The sequence below is a fragment of the Hippoglossus hippoglossus genome, chromosome 13 (genome assembly GCF_009819705.1).
Source record: "Hippoglossus hippoglossus isolate fHipHip1 chromosome 13, fHipHip1.pri, whole genome shotgun sequence".
NCBI lineage: Eukaryota > Metazoa > Chordata > Actinopteri > Pleuronectiformes > Pleuronectidae > Hippoglossus > Hippoglossus hippoglossus.
Window position 1 is genome coordinate 26,902,572 of NC_047163.1, and position 16,610 is coordinate 26,919,181.

The 16,610-nt window shown below is 39.9% G+C and overlaps 1 protein-coding gene across 1 annotated transcript in view; it reads left to right on the forward strand.

Moving 5' to 3' along the window:
• The first annotated feature begins 328 nt into the window (after nucleotides 1–328).
• Nucleotides 329–16,610, forward strand: part of zgc:153039 (uncharacterized protein LOC767698 homolog) — a 68,834-nt gene continuing 52,552 nt past the window's right edge. Inside the window, exons 1-6 of the mRNA XM_034604497.1 lie at nucleotides 329–808; nucleotides 5,607–5,741; nucleotides 7,404–7,541; nucleotides 7,771–8,085; nucleotides 10,853–10,960; nucleotides 11,047–11,158. Coding sequence (XP_034460388.1) covers nucleotides 589–808; nucleotides 5,607–5,741; nucleotides 7,404–7,541; nucleotides 7,771–8,085; nucleotides 10,853–10,960; nucleotides 11,047–11,158 — 1,028 coding nt within the window. The 5' untranslated portion in view covers nucleotides 329–588. The remainder of the gene's footprint in view (nucleotides 809–5,606; nucleotides 5,742–7,403; nucleotides 7,542–7,770; nucleotides 8,086–10,852; nucleotides 10,961–11,046; nucleotides 11,159–16,610) is intronic.

Here is a 16,610-nt window from a genome sequence, read left to right on the forward strand (position 1 = left end):
CAAACATACAAAACACAGCCATAAAAGAATAAAGCCACAAACAAAGTTAGAATATTTAAGCATGACTACCCAATACAATATTATAAACTTGTAATAGTTAAAATCAGGGAATATGGACAAATAAAAGTATATTTTCAGCTTTGATTGAAAGGAAGCTTCGGCCTCAGCCTGCACTCCTCAGGGCTCTTGTTTCAGCAGCTCTGTCCCCACTTTGTTTTGTAGCATTTATCAGAAGCTCTGTTCTGTCTTTTATACTGAAAGTGATAACCGGAAGCTGTACTTGTTGTTATGGCTGCAGAAATCACATGATATTCTAGTGAGGAGTTGGACCAGGAAACCAGTATCTCACAGTTTAATACCTGATAACGGTGCTTCTTCTTCTTCTTCTTCGATGTAACTCTACTACGGGAAGTTACTTTTATCACTGACCAAAGCACTTCCCTGCTCCGCCATGTAGTCGGGTAGGCGTAACTACTTACCGTTAAAAACGACCTATTCAGGAACGCGTCAGGGAGTTTCGCCTTATCCATCGTTCAGTGAATTGATGAAGTTGTGAAGGAGCTCGCTGCTCCATCCGCAGGCTCCACCATGACCGAGCGGACCCCGCTTCTCCACTACCGCCTCTCCACCAGCGTCAATGAGTCCGCGCCGAGGACGCCTCCGGCCGGCCGACCCCCGGACCAGCACCCGGGCGGGCCCAGGCAGCGGTCCGCCCAGGCGGGCCAACCCAAGAAACTGTCCACCTTCGTCGGCGTGGTGATCCCCACCCTGCTGTCCATGTTCAGCGTGGTGGTGTTCCTGAGAATAGGTGAGCACCGGGGCTGTCAACTTCAATCACTGCACGTCTCTGTGTGACTGATCAGGCTCCACCAAGCCGCTATTAGAAAACACAGAGATCTTAAAGATTCACACAGAAGTCTGGCCTTAGGACTCACTGGCGATATTAATATAGTTTCATTTTGTTCTTCTATCTGAATAATCCTGGATGGATTACTGCAAATGTATACTAATAGACTCCACTCAAAGTATTTTAATTGTTTTATTAAATCAGTGTTCACTAAGGTGATTTAAACTGACAAGTCAATAAAGTACGGAGGGAACTAGTCATTGTAGGTTTTGTACACACACGACTGCAGTTAAAACCAAGCCCCTGTTTCTTATAAGTCCTCCCTGTGCTACCAGTGTCAGAACTGGACTGCATGCATGGACCATATTTTGTTACCCACATCTGATGGGATGGAGATTAAATAATAATAGTAATAGTAATCGAAATTAAAGCATAAAACCCAAGTAGGTCAACTCAGGGAATGTGGTACAACAAAAGTATGTTTTAAGTTCAAAGGAAGCTACTGACTCCGCCTGACGTATATCCTCGGGCAAGGTGTTGCAGAGCCTCTGGGTTCTTATCTCAAAAGCTCTGTCCCCCCCATTCTACAGCTGTTTTAAAGCCTGGCAGCTAACTTCTGTGCTGTATGAAGCCAGTCTACAGATTCTGTCAAAAGGATGTTGCAGTTATCCAGGTGTCATGAGATAAATCCATGTAAATTAGTTTCTGTATCTTTAAATTTCCTTGTAGGACAAATTCTGTTCCTCAGTTGAATCACCAGTTGAATGTATAGTGAGTGCTCCACAATGGAGTTTGTCATCAAATTTAATTATTCAGTGAGGAATACCACAGGCAGACATGTCTTTATTAAATTTCCACTTTGTAAAATATATTAAAACCACCAAACGTCTCACACAGTTTTGCATGTAACCTGCAAGGTGGATGAGTTCTCCCAGTCAGCAGGAAAGCCTTTTCTCCTCCTTATTTACATTTACTGGGTGTGAATGAAATGTTCGACCCGACTTTTCTTTCGTTCTAAATCTGATGTAACGTGTCCCTGGAAGTTTTATGATCTGTAGGGAAAGTGTAACTTACTGGTTTCTACTGGTAAAATCCTTCTTATCGGGGAACTAGAACTGGTAATTTAGAGGAAGGAGTCTTGTTTGTCATTCCGAGTAATGTTGTGTAAGTTTAAGGAAAAGTAGCTGAAATAACTCATTTTTGTTCACATCACCAAGAGTATAAAAGTATTCATGTGGAAAAAAAGCTGCTGATGTAAAACTATAGTTATCATAATGCAATCTAAGGTTTGACAGAGACCACTGAGAAGAACACATTATGTCATGATAACAAATGTATAATCTTTTATTTTAAAAGTTTAAAAGAAAGAAGTCTCTTCATCCTCACACAGTTTGATCTGCTCCTTTCTGTTATCTGTGTTCCAGGTATTTAGATGTTGCACTTGTGTGTGTTATTGCTTTGTTTTGTACCTTCTAAGTTGTTTTCTAACTCCCTCTCATTCCCTCCACCTCCCCTGCCCACAGTCTCGTGAGATGTCAGCTGCTGTGCTGTGGACACGCATATTGCACACACACACACACACACACACGTTTGTACAGCTTCTTAGTGAGGACACTCATCGGCATAATGCATTCCCTACCCCCTTACCCTAACCCTAACCATCCAAACTAAATGCCTAACCCTAACCCTTAACCTAACTCTAACCCTAACCCTAAAACCAAGTCTTAACCACCAAACAGTCCATTAAAGGGGGGTCACATAGTGAGGACCGGCCAAAAGGTCCTCACTTTCCCAAAATGTCCTCACTCCGTCGGTTGTACACTCAAACTGGTCCTCACAAAGATAGCTGTACAAGAGCGCACACACACGTAGTGGCTGCTGTGTTGAACTTTCAAACTACTCTTCTCCCTCTGTTACGGTAAAGTCTGCCCAGGAAATAACAGTCACTGCCATTGTGGATGTGAAACTACTGTTAATTTCCCCGCCTCAAAAAAAGATTCTCAACTTGTGTGAGAACAAAGAGACTTCTTTCACTGGTGAATTACACATCTTTAACCTAAAAAAATATACATTTGTTATCATGAGATAATGTTTACTAGTAAATAAAAAAAAAATAGGGCATATATCATCCTAGAATGTGCATATAAATGACATCAAGGCTAAAACAAAGCAGTGTCTTTACCTCTGCCAAGGAGGTTATGTTTTTGTCTGCATTTATTTGTTTGTCGGCAGGATTAGGCAAAAACTACTCAACCAAGTTCCTCCTAGTTTTGTGAAGGCGTGGGGCATGAGCAGGGAAAGACCCACGTAGGTTGTCATGCAGATCTGGGGACAGATCCAGAATTCTTTTACCCTTTCTTTTACATTGTGAGTTAGGGCGTTAATCAATATTTTAGTTGATTTCTCAGAGAATAATTCATGGCTCTTGATTAAAATCATGTTTGATGTTTAGATGACTGATATTTTTGGGTTTGTGCAATTTGATGCAGATCCAAATAAGAATCTGCATCTTGTCAATTCAAATGTGGTTTCATAGGGAAGTACTGGCCCTTGGCTGAGGTATGTGCTCTACTGAGTGACATTCTAGTTAAAGCTGTGCTTGCTGCCTTCTTTCTCTCCTGGTTCTTTGTCAATCATATTTTGGCTTTTGTAGGATTGTGATCATGTGACACTCAAAGCAGGACTGTGGATAAACTGCACGCTCAAAATAAGCCATATATAATATACATACTGTGTAAATACACTTCATGTATATAGAGCCCTTATCCACTCCAACAATGGAACAGTGGTGTGTGTTTCATTTATAGATGCAAAACAAACTGTTGTGCGACGCTTCACACGTCAGTAAATATTAGTAAAACGTCCTTATTTTCAGAGGTCTTGATTTACTGCTCTCTAGTAATTTCAGACACAGTGCATTAGCATGATAAATGTTGTATGTAACTATGCATTTTAACCAGAATATAAGTAATGTTTGTACAGTCCAGGCCATAATTATATGGACTGTTACTCTGCTTTTGTTCCACACTGTCCCTCAATAAAATATTGGGTTCAACATAAAAGTGCCACATGTATGTCAAATCAATATAGAAAGGACTCTTTAAGAGATAAACTGTGGCCCTTGAGAGGTTCCAATGTTAATGAGCTGATACACATGGTTTCAAATAAAACCATCATATTTAACATCCTGTGTAAAAGGGCTTGGCAGTCATTGACCTACTGAAGTCTGACCCATGCACAGACATCAGCAGACACTTTGTATCCTCGCTGCTTATTCTTATGCTGCTTATACTGGTCTTCATCAAATAGGCCGCATGTCTAATCGGACTGAGATCCAATGTTTGATATCGTTGTTCTGCTGCGTTAGGTTGACTCTGAGCTCACAGAATGCTCCTGTTCAGCTCTGCATTCATCCTGTTGCTTCTGTCAGCAGTGAATCATCGATAAATACCAGTGTGCCAGTACCATTGGCAGCCATACAGGATTTGCCACTGCCACAACAGAACCAGCACCACGAGGTGGTGTCGTTGCGTCATGAGCTCTTTCCTCTCCAAACTTTCGTATATTCCATCATTATGTTAGAAGTTGATCTTGCTTCATCAGCCCATAGAGCTCTGCTTGTTCATGTCTGTGTCTGAGGTTTACCAGAGGTTTACAGCATCTTGTGGTAAAACCTCTGAAGTCTGAGTCTCTTGATTGTTCAAAAGGGAACATGTCCTTGTACATCCTGCAGAGCGTTGTTGATTTGTTTTACAGCTCAATGGAATTTACTTCACTATGTAAATTATTTTCTGCTTATTTACAGGAACTGAGTTACTCAGTCTACCAGCTCGTTTGCCATTTACTAGTTTTCCTAAACACATCAGCTTTTTTAAGATGTACCAGACTGTTGATCTTGACAAATAAATTACTTTTGATATATCGGAGATTTAAGTTTTTGCTGAACCTCATTATTAACGTATTCCCTTGCATGGACACCTCTGTACTCCTACTCCTCCATCTGAGCTGTAAAGCAGCTTTCAGACATGCACTGTACTACATGTCAGCGTGAACCAACGTGGAAATACAGCTTATTGTCCAGAGAAATCATTCCAAACAAATGGGCATGTTGATGACGTTTGTAACATGCGACAGATAACCCTAACCCTTAAGTCTCAAGAGAGAGCAGAGACTTGGCAAGTCAATGTAGCATCCAGTAAACTCTGAAGCCTGAAGTATTTTTCTAATATGGTACTTCCCCTTCATAAAGATCTTATACATTTTAAAGAAGCTTCTAGTAATATATCAACTGATACTCTGTGGGGGTCCTATAAATTATTGTAAATCAAATCATTTGTGTGGAACGGAAGGTGCAACCTAGTGAACCATATCCATATTTTTAATTAATCTAATGACAGGTTTCATTTGTACTTTTTTCTTGATTGTCTTGATGAGTCTCAACATAATCTTTACATGTCACAGCTCCTGTAAATATAACATATTTCACATTTTATAATCCACAGTTGTTGTACACATTGTATATGTAATATGGGTTTTAAGACGGACCTTGAATATGTGGTTCAATCGTAGTTGATGTGATGGTTATCTTAGTGCGTATTAATGTGCATTCTCACTTCCCCTGTGTACTGTGTGGACTCATTTTGGGAAAGTTGAGCTTCCCTCTTTAACCACACTGAAGTTACTTTTGAACCTGGCAGTTCTGTGTTTAACCAGCTTATCAGCAGAGTTTATTAATTTTTTATTTTTTTTGTCTGACTAGGATTTCTGGTGGGCCAGTGCGGACTGTACCAAGCCATTGCCATGCTCCTGGTGGCCTACTTCATCATCTGCATGACTGTGCTGTCAGTTTGTGCCATCTCCACCAATGGAGCCCTGGATGCTGGGGGAGCCTATTGTATCCTCCTACCTACCAGTGTCAGTAACATTAGCAATGGTCAAGATGTCGGCAGAGAGCACACACTCCATGCTGCACCAACACAAACACAAACAATGCCCTCGTTTCATTTATGCGTTGTCTGTGACTCTGAATGGAGTTTTGTTTATGAACTACATCATGAGGCACTGTTGAGGTCTTGGGATTGGGATGCCACTGCTTCCCTGCCAGGAATTTGTAAATTACCCTAATTAGTGTTGTTTATTCAATATATCTGATTTTCATTTAGACGTTTACATTTAGAGTCCAACTGATATTTCTTGAATCTTGAATCTTGATATTGATGTTCTGGGGCAGATGCCAACGCTGATATTAGGGAGGAAAAACATTCAGCTGATGTGTGTATATATATTTATGTATAAATTGGCAATTAAGATTATGTTATAAAACATTTATGACAAAGAAATGTAATTAAGGCTTAATATTTTAAAGTTTTGTCATAAACTTAACTATGAATATATCTTAACTAAATAATATATAAATACAATAATAATATTTGAATGAAAGAAAACACAAATGCAACCAAATATGTAGGACTTCAAATGAGAAAATATATATTTTTTGTAAAAAGTAAACAAATGCACATCTTTTATGCTTTGTTTATTTTGTAAAATAATATTGGTGCTTAAAAGCAAACAACTATGCCAATACTCCAATACTATGTCTATAAAAGACTCATATCGGCTGATATTATCGACCAGCTGATATAATCACAGATAAGTCAAACTGCCTTGTTTTCTTAGCTTTTGGGTTTTTGCTGTTGTGAATTCCTGCAGATGATCATGTACAGTAATAGTAATAAATTAACCATGGAGCATCGGCAATAATTTGACAGCTTATCGTATCTTTACATTTCCCTTTAAGTCATAACATTATGATTATGGTATGGCCACAGGAATTAAGTTATTCAAAAATTATACAATATCTACACACACTATCATCATGCTTTGTTTTGACTCTCTTCAAAACTTCAAATCATGTTTAGATCCTTTACACCACACTATTCTTTTTGTTATGGTTGTTTTTGTTTTTTTTTAAAGTGTCACAGCCCGGCTCAAAGATTGTGACAAGGAGGGAGATGACACGAGTGGACTGTTGCTCTTTCAGACATTTATTAACAAAATCAATTATAATCAACAACACAACGTGTGTCCAAGAACAATTAAGAGAAAAGGATGCTGCAGTCAGGAGTCAGGGAGAGCCAACCTCGTCCCACCGAGAGCGCGAGAGAGAGAGAGAGGAACGTGGCAAGGCCTTTTAAAGGGCACAGCACACCTGGCCGAGGTGTGCACTGATTAACGCTGACGTCACCTCCACCTACAGCTCAGGGGAAAAGAGAACAGCGACACCTAGTGTCCAGGTGAGGGTGGAAGGGGTCGTCACAAAAGAGACATCCATTGAAAATATCATGTCTTAAAGCCGAAATGCTTTCTATTAGTATAGAAATAAACAAAAAAGTGAATCAAACATTAACGCACACACACACACACACACACACACACACACACACACACACACACACACACACACACACACACACACACACAAAAACACCTACACACAAAAACACCTGTTTTCACTGTGTATCCAAAAACAAGTGAACTATGGCTTAACATTACTCAGACATGATCAGCCGAGCGTTGGGTCCAGAGTTTGGTGGCAGCATCGGTATCATGTTCTTCCTGGCTAATGTGTGCGGCAGCGCTCTGTTCGTGCTGGGTCTGGTTGAGGCCATCATCGACACGTTCGGCAAGCCGGAAGGTAAGTTTGATTGTTAACAGCTGGTGAAATGCTGCCAGTTCAGTGTTTTGGTTGGAAAGTGTCAGCATTGCTTGTTGTCATATCATGAGATCTCCAACATTCTATGTCTATTAATATTCTGTGTTATAATGTTATGCTAAATATCCTTTCAATTATTTGAAGCATTAACAATTCTTTCCCTTTATCTTCTCCCTCATGACCTTCAACTGGACGTCCTGTCCTCTCCTAGACGGGATTGTGGCCACTTCTCCCTACCAGGTCTTGCCGTCCGGCTACTGGTGGTCTCTGCTGTATGCCACTGGCATCGCCCTGCTTTGCCTCCTGGTGTGCCTGGTTGGAGCCCACATCTACGCCAAGGCCACTTTCATCATCTTCCTGGTGGTCATGTTTGTCCTGGGCACCATCTTCATCAGCTTCTTTGCCGTACGGCCACACATCATCTTGCTGCCCAGCTCCGCCACGGCCAACGGAACAGGCCCTGTGTCTCCCACTACAGCCAACTTCACTGGCTTCAAGTTGGACACGCTGGTCGGGAACCTGTGGGGTAAGGTGGAGGACGCTGGTCCAAATAAGTTCATACCAAACATTTTAGTGTACTTAACGACTATATGCAAATCAAACTTAGATTGGATTTGGAGATACCAATGAATAATCGGCAATCAGCACTAAGAATTTAATTGATTAAAACCATTAAATTACGTGAATTCCATGTTAATTACAATGACCTGCAGAGTGGTGTACTGTGGTTTGGTGGTTGTGCAGTTTTTTGTTGCATCAGTTCTTCAGCATAATTAGCCTTCTTTGAATATCTTTAAAATTGTGTAGTCATTAATTGAATCGCAACAAAAAGTAGTTGTAACTTATAACCACGACTACTAATAATAATAACATTAATAATAATAGGATACAATTATTTCTCAAATACCTAATTTGTCTGGATTTTGTGACAAAGTATTAGTCACGCTAGTAGTAAAAAGATGTCCTATAGGCAAAAACTATGCTGCATATTGGCTGTCATGATGGGTCTAGTTGAGGCACTGGTGGGTCTTTTTTCTGGTTCCTAAAACTCATGGGGAAAGTTGATCAAATCTCAGTTCCTCACACAATGGCCACTTTTGAAACTCTAGAGGTCTTAGAGTTTCGTAAAACATGTTAAATTTCCCATTTGAGTTTGAATCAAAGAAAACTAACTGTGGTGCTGATTGTTGCTCGATCAGTAGTCGGCTTATCTCCCAATAAAACCTTCAGTTGAATGAATTAGAAAAAGATTGTAACATTAGCAGACTTACCAAATCTGTATGTGGTAACATACAGATGAAGCAGGTACTGAAAGAGTCAATTAACTTTAATGTGTTTAAAGTACAAAGTCTCATATTGTTCTATTCAGAGCCACAGTTTCTTCTGTCTAAATACAATTCTGTTGTTAGAGAAATAAATTGGATGATGCTAGGTTGTGGACATCACATGGTAATAACGTCTTCTGACTGAAGTCTTTTTTTAGCCCATAGTTAAACTGTTGTAATGTCCAAAACATTTCAGCAATGTTAAACTTTAAACATAAATTTGAACTGGGATGCAAAACATGGTTCATTCTACTTATTTATCAAACTGCAACAACCCTCAAAAGATGATGATAATACAGTTTATTATCAGGTTAAATAAAGATACCATGACCTTTGTAGTGACTAGATCTCAACCAGATATTTGAACGGAGACAGGAAAGACATTTGTTTCTTTTATATGATAAAAAGGAGAATTCATTTGACTTTTTACACACAAACGCACGCACTTGCTTCAAACTGGCACCTGTCCAGCAACCAGTCCACATGCTTTGTGCCACAGTTTCCTCTTATAGAGACAGAGGGAAGGAAACAAACAAACAAAAACAGAAAAACAAAGTTTTTAACATTTGACTTTTCCTGACCCTTCAATGTTCAAACCCCAGATTGTACCAGCACTACCTCCTAATTTTCAACCTTTTTTCCTCATCTGCTTCTTAATAGATCTACTGAATTCCTCCATGTCACTGAAATAGTAAACACAATCATTGCTGGGTAAACATAAATATTGGTAACACTTAAAAAGATTACGTTAAATAAAATTGATTAAGGTAGGTATACAGTTAATATAGATTTGAATGCATTTGTAAGGTAAACAGGCAGCTGTCCTGGGCGACTAAAATTCCACGGTTGTCTTGTAAATCTATCTTCTAACTTGCCCGAATCAGTTTTCTGACGCGTGTGAAACCCTCCGAACTCTATTAAAAAAAGCAGTAATTTAATCACTTAGTACAAAGTTTTCAAAAGCTGAATTAAACATACTCAGACCATCCTGGGTCGTGTTTCCACAGTTTTAACACTAATCAATTCTAGCTTTGTCAAAAATAAACTCTCACTACTTTGTCACATTAATGAAGGTTCTGCTCTGTTTACAGCCGGGGTTCATGTGACACCTGTGATTACCTACTATTTCCTGTCAAAATGGCTGCTGTGGAAAAAAAGCTCCATTACGGATTAGTAAAAACTTCTGTCCTCTGCCAACAAAGAAGGAAAATATTTATTTTCTGAAAAAACAGGGGCTGCAACAGCACAAACCACTCATTACCACCAAAGAGCCTCTGGCTCCATTTCCTGCAGTGTTAATTCCAACTTCATTTAATTGTGGGAAGCCAGTGAGGAATCATGTAAATGTAATTTTTCACTCCACTAGTAACTCTGGTTCGTGTGAACAGTGCCACCAGAAGAAAAGGTCCATTAGATGTAGTAAATGTACAACTAACCGAACACTCGACTCAGTTTGCAGGGATTCATATCCAAACACATGATGACTGAGCCATAAACACTGTAACTTGGGCCTGCACCCGGGGACACGTGAGAAATATTACACACAGCAAGCTTTGGATTATCCCAAGATCCAACTAGAATGCACACACACAGACTTTTAAAATTATACTTTAACATGTGATATGAATGAAAACTTATTTATGTTTTTACGAATAAGAATGGTCATGTTTCCGTTACCTTAGAATGAGCCCCTCATATCTACTTTGGAAGCAGTTCCTCTTGTGGACTGGCTCTAGTTCTGGTTCTAGGTTCTCCTGCACACTTAAGGGGAGGGTGAGGCCTCACTGCTAGATGCCATTAAACCATACACAATATAAATTCAAAGTTCAAATGCTGTAAAACAAGATGTTTGGTGGCGAGCAGGTTCAGAGAAGTATCTGCCAACAAACCAAATTAACTACTAGTAGATTGATGCTGTTGACAAATGCTGAACCACAGGGACTAAACTGTTGTTCTCTCTTCCCACAGCTGACTACACGGTGGATTATACTACTAAAACTATGATGACCTTTGCCACAGTTTTCGCTGTCATGTTTAATGGCTGTACCGGCATCATGGCTGGTTCTAACATGTCAGGTACGAGAGGCCAGTTGTGTGTACATGTGTGCGTGTTACCTGATTGTCTGTCTGTGAACAACGAGGCTGATCTGTGTGTCCTTCAGGTGATCTGAAAAGTCCCAGTTATTCCATTCCCCGTGGTACCATAACAGCCGTCATCTTCACCTTCATCATCTATAACTTGCTCAGTGTGATGGTGGCCTGCTCCTGTGATCGGTGAGCAACACACAACCACACACACACACAACCACACACACACACACAACCACACACACACAACCACAAACAAACGAGCACTGAAATGGCCCACAATTGAACATAAATCCCTGCAGATCCAAACAAGTTAATTAAACCTTGGTTGATAAGAGTAAAAGTGCAGTGCGGTAGAAATGGATGTTAGCATGTTTTGTTTTCACTTAGTGCTTATCAGATAATGCAAACAGGGTTTGTTTTCCGCCTCAACAAACAGAATTGGAGCCTGATTTTATTTCCAGTGAATGTTATCCAACACCAGGTGTCAGTTCATCAGAAAAACTGCAAAAATGCAAGCAGCAAAAATAATGAAAACACAACTCTGGTAGTTGATAGAAATTGAAGGGAATCAGATATTTAATTCCATGTAAATGCTGTAAAGGAACATTATAAGGACCGTGATACTGTTGCAGACATTGAAACAATGAGCGGATCAAGCTGAGAAATCGTGCCTGGGTTTGTCCGATGGGAATTCAGACATGAAGTTGTATCATATAACCACAACTAGGACCCATCAGGTCAGCACCAGGTCCTCCTGTTACTCCTCCGTATGGTGGCTACAACCTCATCTTCCTCTGGTGCTCCAACAGTACACTGGAACACTTGCTGTTTGCAACATGATCTCCCATTTGTTAAAGGCCCTGCACACCCACATAGGGGTTTTCACTTATTCTGGCCAATTACACTTACCATATTGAAGATGGAGCTATGTCAGTTGCACTAATTTCATGGATCAATTAAAATGTTGTACTGATTAATGTTTTTATATTAACAACAGATTATATGGTCCAAGATAGAGCTAAAAGTAGGCTAAATAAGTACATATACAAAAATAAATGTTGCCCTGCGTCTACTGAATGTTTAAATTAGCAACATGTTGACAGTTGCATAACATTTGAAGCTTGATCCTAGTCAGGCTATAGTTAACTTGTATATGTGGTTTACAAGTAATGTCATCGTCCACAGCAGAGTTACAGCAAAAATACAAACTAAAGAACCTGTGTCAAAACATCCCCCCACCTCTGACAGTCAGTCAAGATAAATTTATAGCGAAGCATTCCTTTAATCAAGTGTCAGCGTGCAGCTAACAGTTCATCAGTGACAAGTGGACAACTCTGGTGTCCTCACTCTGACTTTGAAGTTTAGAGCCGTAAAGCATAGAGTCCTTGATGCTGCAGTTGGTATTTACTTCTTTCTATTTATTTGTCCTCCCTCTCCCCCTATCTGTCTGTCTCTTTCTATCTGTCTTTTGCGGAGTGCCAGAGCTCAGTATTGATGTAGCTCTAAAGCGAGTGTTGCTAAGGTGCTAAACTGACATGACAGGGCTATAAAAGAGCATCGGAGATCAATACTGCCATCATTTACCCTGCCACGCTGTCCTCCTACCACATGCACTCCCAGTGATAAGAGACGATGTATTTTAACACATTTTCTATACCTCTGCAGTGCTCTATCTTTCCTCTGAGAATCACACACATATACACCAGTTTATTTTACATGGGTTTAGATATACTGTACAAAGCTAGAACTAGAAAACAATGACCTTTAAGTGGAGGGGTCATGGTTGAAGGCTTGGGGCAGTGGGACAGAGTCAATTCATAGCCCCCACTCACATGACTCAACTAAGAGGCCACAAAAGATCCCTCACATGATGTGTGTGTGTGTGTGTGTGTGTGTGTGTGTGTGTGTGTGTGTGTGTGTGTGTGTGTGTGTGTGTGTGTGTGTGTGTGTGTGTGTGTGTGTGTGTGTGTGTGTGTGTGTGTGTGCCTTTCATATTCTCAGCTTGAAACACAGTTTTGGAAACGGTAGGATCTGGTCACATGAGCCACATCAGGGACACATGTGGATACACACAGCAGTCATTCTGAAACCCCAGGGGTTTTACCCCAGGGGGTACTTCCACAGTTGCCAGGGGGTCTGTGGAAAGAGTGTATACATTTTTTTTTTTGATTAGAAAAACAACAACAAGCAAGCAGAGATGGTAGCTGTTGGATAAATAGAAAACTATAAAAATGGAATTGTTAACTAAAAGTATTTAACTGTTGAACAACCTTTTTCAACAACCTGCCTGTTTAACAGAATGACTCAAAACTTAGGTACAGACCCACAGAAGGTAAATACCTGAAACTTCCCCTCAGTCTGTTAGAACTGAAGAAGTCTCAGTGGCCTGTGAACACACGTACAACTCCTGAGGATGTTAAAATACTTGCAAAAATAAGAGAAAAACACTAGCGGTTTTGTTAAAAGGCACATATAAATCATACAAAATAAAATGGATTGGTAACTTATAAAACAGTATATGCGTGTGTGTGTGTGTGTGTGTGTGTGTGTGTGTGTGTGTGTGTGTGTGTGTGTGTGTGTGTGTGTGTGTGTGTGTGTGTGTGTGTGTGTGTGTGTGTGTGTGTGTGTGTGTGTGTATTGTATTGTATTGTGTTTGTCAGTGGTCACAGTTTTTCCACCGATAAAGTCAAGTCACTTGAGACACATTTGACACACATTCTGATTCCAGGTGTGAACTGCAGCTGGATTTAGACAGGATCTGGATACATGACACACAGGGTGTGTGTGTGTGTGTGTGTGTGTGTGTGTGTGTGTGTGTGTGTGTGTGTGTGTGTGTGTGTGTGTGTGTGTGTGTGTGTGTGTGTGTGTGTGTGTGTGTGTGTGTGTGTGTGTGTGTGTGTGTGTGTGTGTGTGTGTGTACTGCATGCCTAGACCTGTGCTGCATGTGTGAAAGCTTATGTGTGTTTTCAAGTGACCCTGACTTACTGTAGAGAGGAAATGTAAGAGATTCCTGTTAAAGACGCAGGATTGCATAAGGAACAGATGACTGGGGTTTGAAAGTGAAACATCTAGTTCCTCACAGCTGGGCCGACTGTTATGAAATACAGAAGACACACATGGGTTGTAAAATCCTGTTGTGTAGGTTTTAATGGCCGGTACATCACTTCTTTCCTTATCTTCAGTTTGCTCTGGGTCGTTTGGTTTATTGAGGCTGACCTGGAATTGAACTGATATGAGTGTTATCTTTGTAGAGAAAAAGTAATGTGATATAATCATTTCTCGGAAGCACCACGGAAATTGTCACCAAGAGGGTATTAACTTTATGCTTCCGCCGATGAGGTTATGTTTGTACCCCTTTCTGTTTGTTTGTTGGTTTGTATGTTTGTTTTTAAGTGAGATTATACAAAAACTACTGGACAGATAACCACAAAACCTGGTGGAAGGGAAGAAACTGTGAAATGTTGGTGCAAATCTAGATGTAGTGGCTTGGTGGTGTTGTATGCTCTACTGAGAACCAGTGTAGTTGTGCACTTGTTTCTGTTTGTTCTCATACAGGCCAAATGTCTGAAGTATTTGAATTTGAATTATTTTCTCAATGCTGGATTATGTGAGACATTTGTCTCTCCAGACTCAGACCAGAATGATCAGCATGAATGAATGGTCAGCTGCTTATTTGTCACAGTGTAGTTTCACATCTTGCATTTGCGGAATCTTTCAGGTTTTCATAACTGAATTTCACCATATGATAATTTCTGGATGGGTGGAACTTACTGCTTTCATTTCCCCACATGAACACAATGGTCTAGTTGTGCACTGTGGGAAAGCCACTATCAGGAGATGAGAAGTGAGCCAATAGTGACAGGTCCCACTAGTGAGCAATCCGTTTTAATATGTCACTTTCAGATGGTGGAAACGAGAGCGGTTCTGTGCGGTTTGTGAGCGCTGTGCTGTGCTGTGTATTTCATCTTCTGCCTGCAGAAAAACATTTACATTCGCCGCTATTCCTGCTACATTAGGCCGGCTCACTCCTAGGAAAAAAAGTACTATCAACAATACCTTTATTGATCACTTGGAAGGACATTTAGAAAAAGACCAACATTTATCATAGCAGAAGAATTAAAGTAACATCTGTTTCCCGAGTGCAAATGGGTTTAGAAATGAGGGGAAAACTGGTCACCCATACAAATGCAAGATCACACACCCTTCTGTTTTGTGAAAATGTCTCAGAAATATTATATTTACTTTAAAAAATCATGATAATTTAGATTTTCTAATAAAAAACTTGGCTGATCAGTGTGAAGACAATAAAAACTTGGCTGATCAGTGAGAAGAGAATCTCAAGCGCTGAGGAGAAAAATCCTCTCACATTGTGTTTATCTCACACAGCCAGTTGTTCATGCCAGCTCCAAATCACACACACTCACACACACCAGCATGCGTCTGGCAGACAGACACCAGGTTTTCTTTGTGTTATTAAATTATGCAGACAGGCAAGTTGACCAAATTATCATGGATTCAAATACGACTGCTTCTTTTAAAGTCATCTGTCATGTTATGCCACCGCTGCACCGCAGTGTCAGGGAAGCCCTCGCACCTGAGACGAGACTCCTGTTTAACTGCAGCTATGGCACTGTCTCATTATTATGGGATGTCAAGGGGGTAGGCAGGCGTGTGTGCGAGAGATGGAGAGAATCTGCAGTTTTTACACATTTACACATTTTGTTTATTCAATTTCTACAAATTGGTACAAAACAACAAAGCAATAGGTAAAAAAAAAAAAATATAGCAAAACAGATATGTTTATGGCAAATATCTATATATCTTATTTTGCCCACCCTTTATACACCGAATTAATTGAATTGCCACACTAGAAGGTCTGAAGCTTCACTATCATATATACATGTTTTAAACTGTGCAAACAGCTTTAATCTCAAATTCCATTACTTAATTTCTCTCGGATCTCATGGTCGTCACCAGGGGATAGAGTTTGCTCAGGTTTTTTGAGAGTAAAGAAATAATACAAATAATTAATAATAATAATAATAATATATAAAACATTTTTAATTACTTTGTTTTAACTATGGTCATATATACAAAATTTCAGTTGTGGTATTAAGGGATCATGCTTTTGGCTTCACAGGGGGAACATACAGACCATCCATTATCAGTTCCAGATTACATACCTGGAAGTAAACATCCTGTCAATTTGTCTCTGAAACATCTTATGTTAACACTTAAAACAATGTCCTTTTATGGTCCTAAACTACATTTTGGTGAAACTATTTGTTAATTGTGTTGCACACTTCTTATAGGTGCTAAATGGAATGATTGAAATAAGTGCATCTGCAGTTAAAGGGTTTAAGTCTTATAACATAATGGGTTTAGGGCTGTAATTTGATTCCATCTGACTCATTCTCAGCAGGAAAAACATTTAAACAAAGTTTCCAGTGATAGTTTGTTAATTAAAGCAAGAGCAAAATTGTGTTGTAGTTGCCTGAGTTGTCCAAAGGGTGGCAGTCCTGCTCTCTTACCAACCAGCTCCCTGTTAAAAAAGGACGATTAAGTGGGTGACAAACTAACCTTTACATAAGGCTCTCCTAAATTGATACCCATGGTAAATTGTAGTATGCATCAT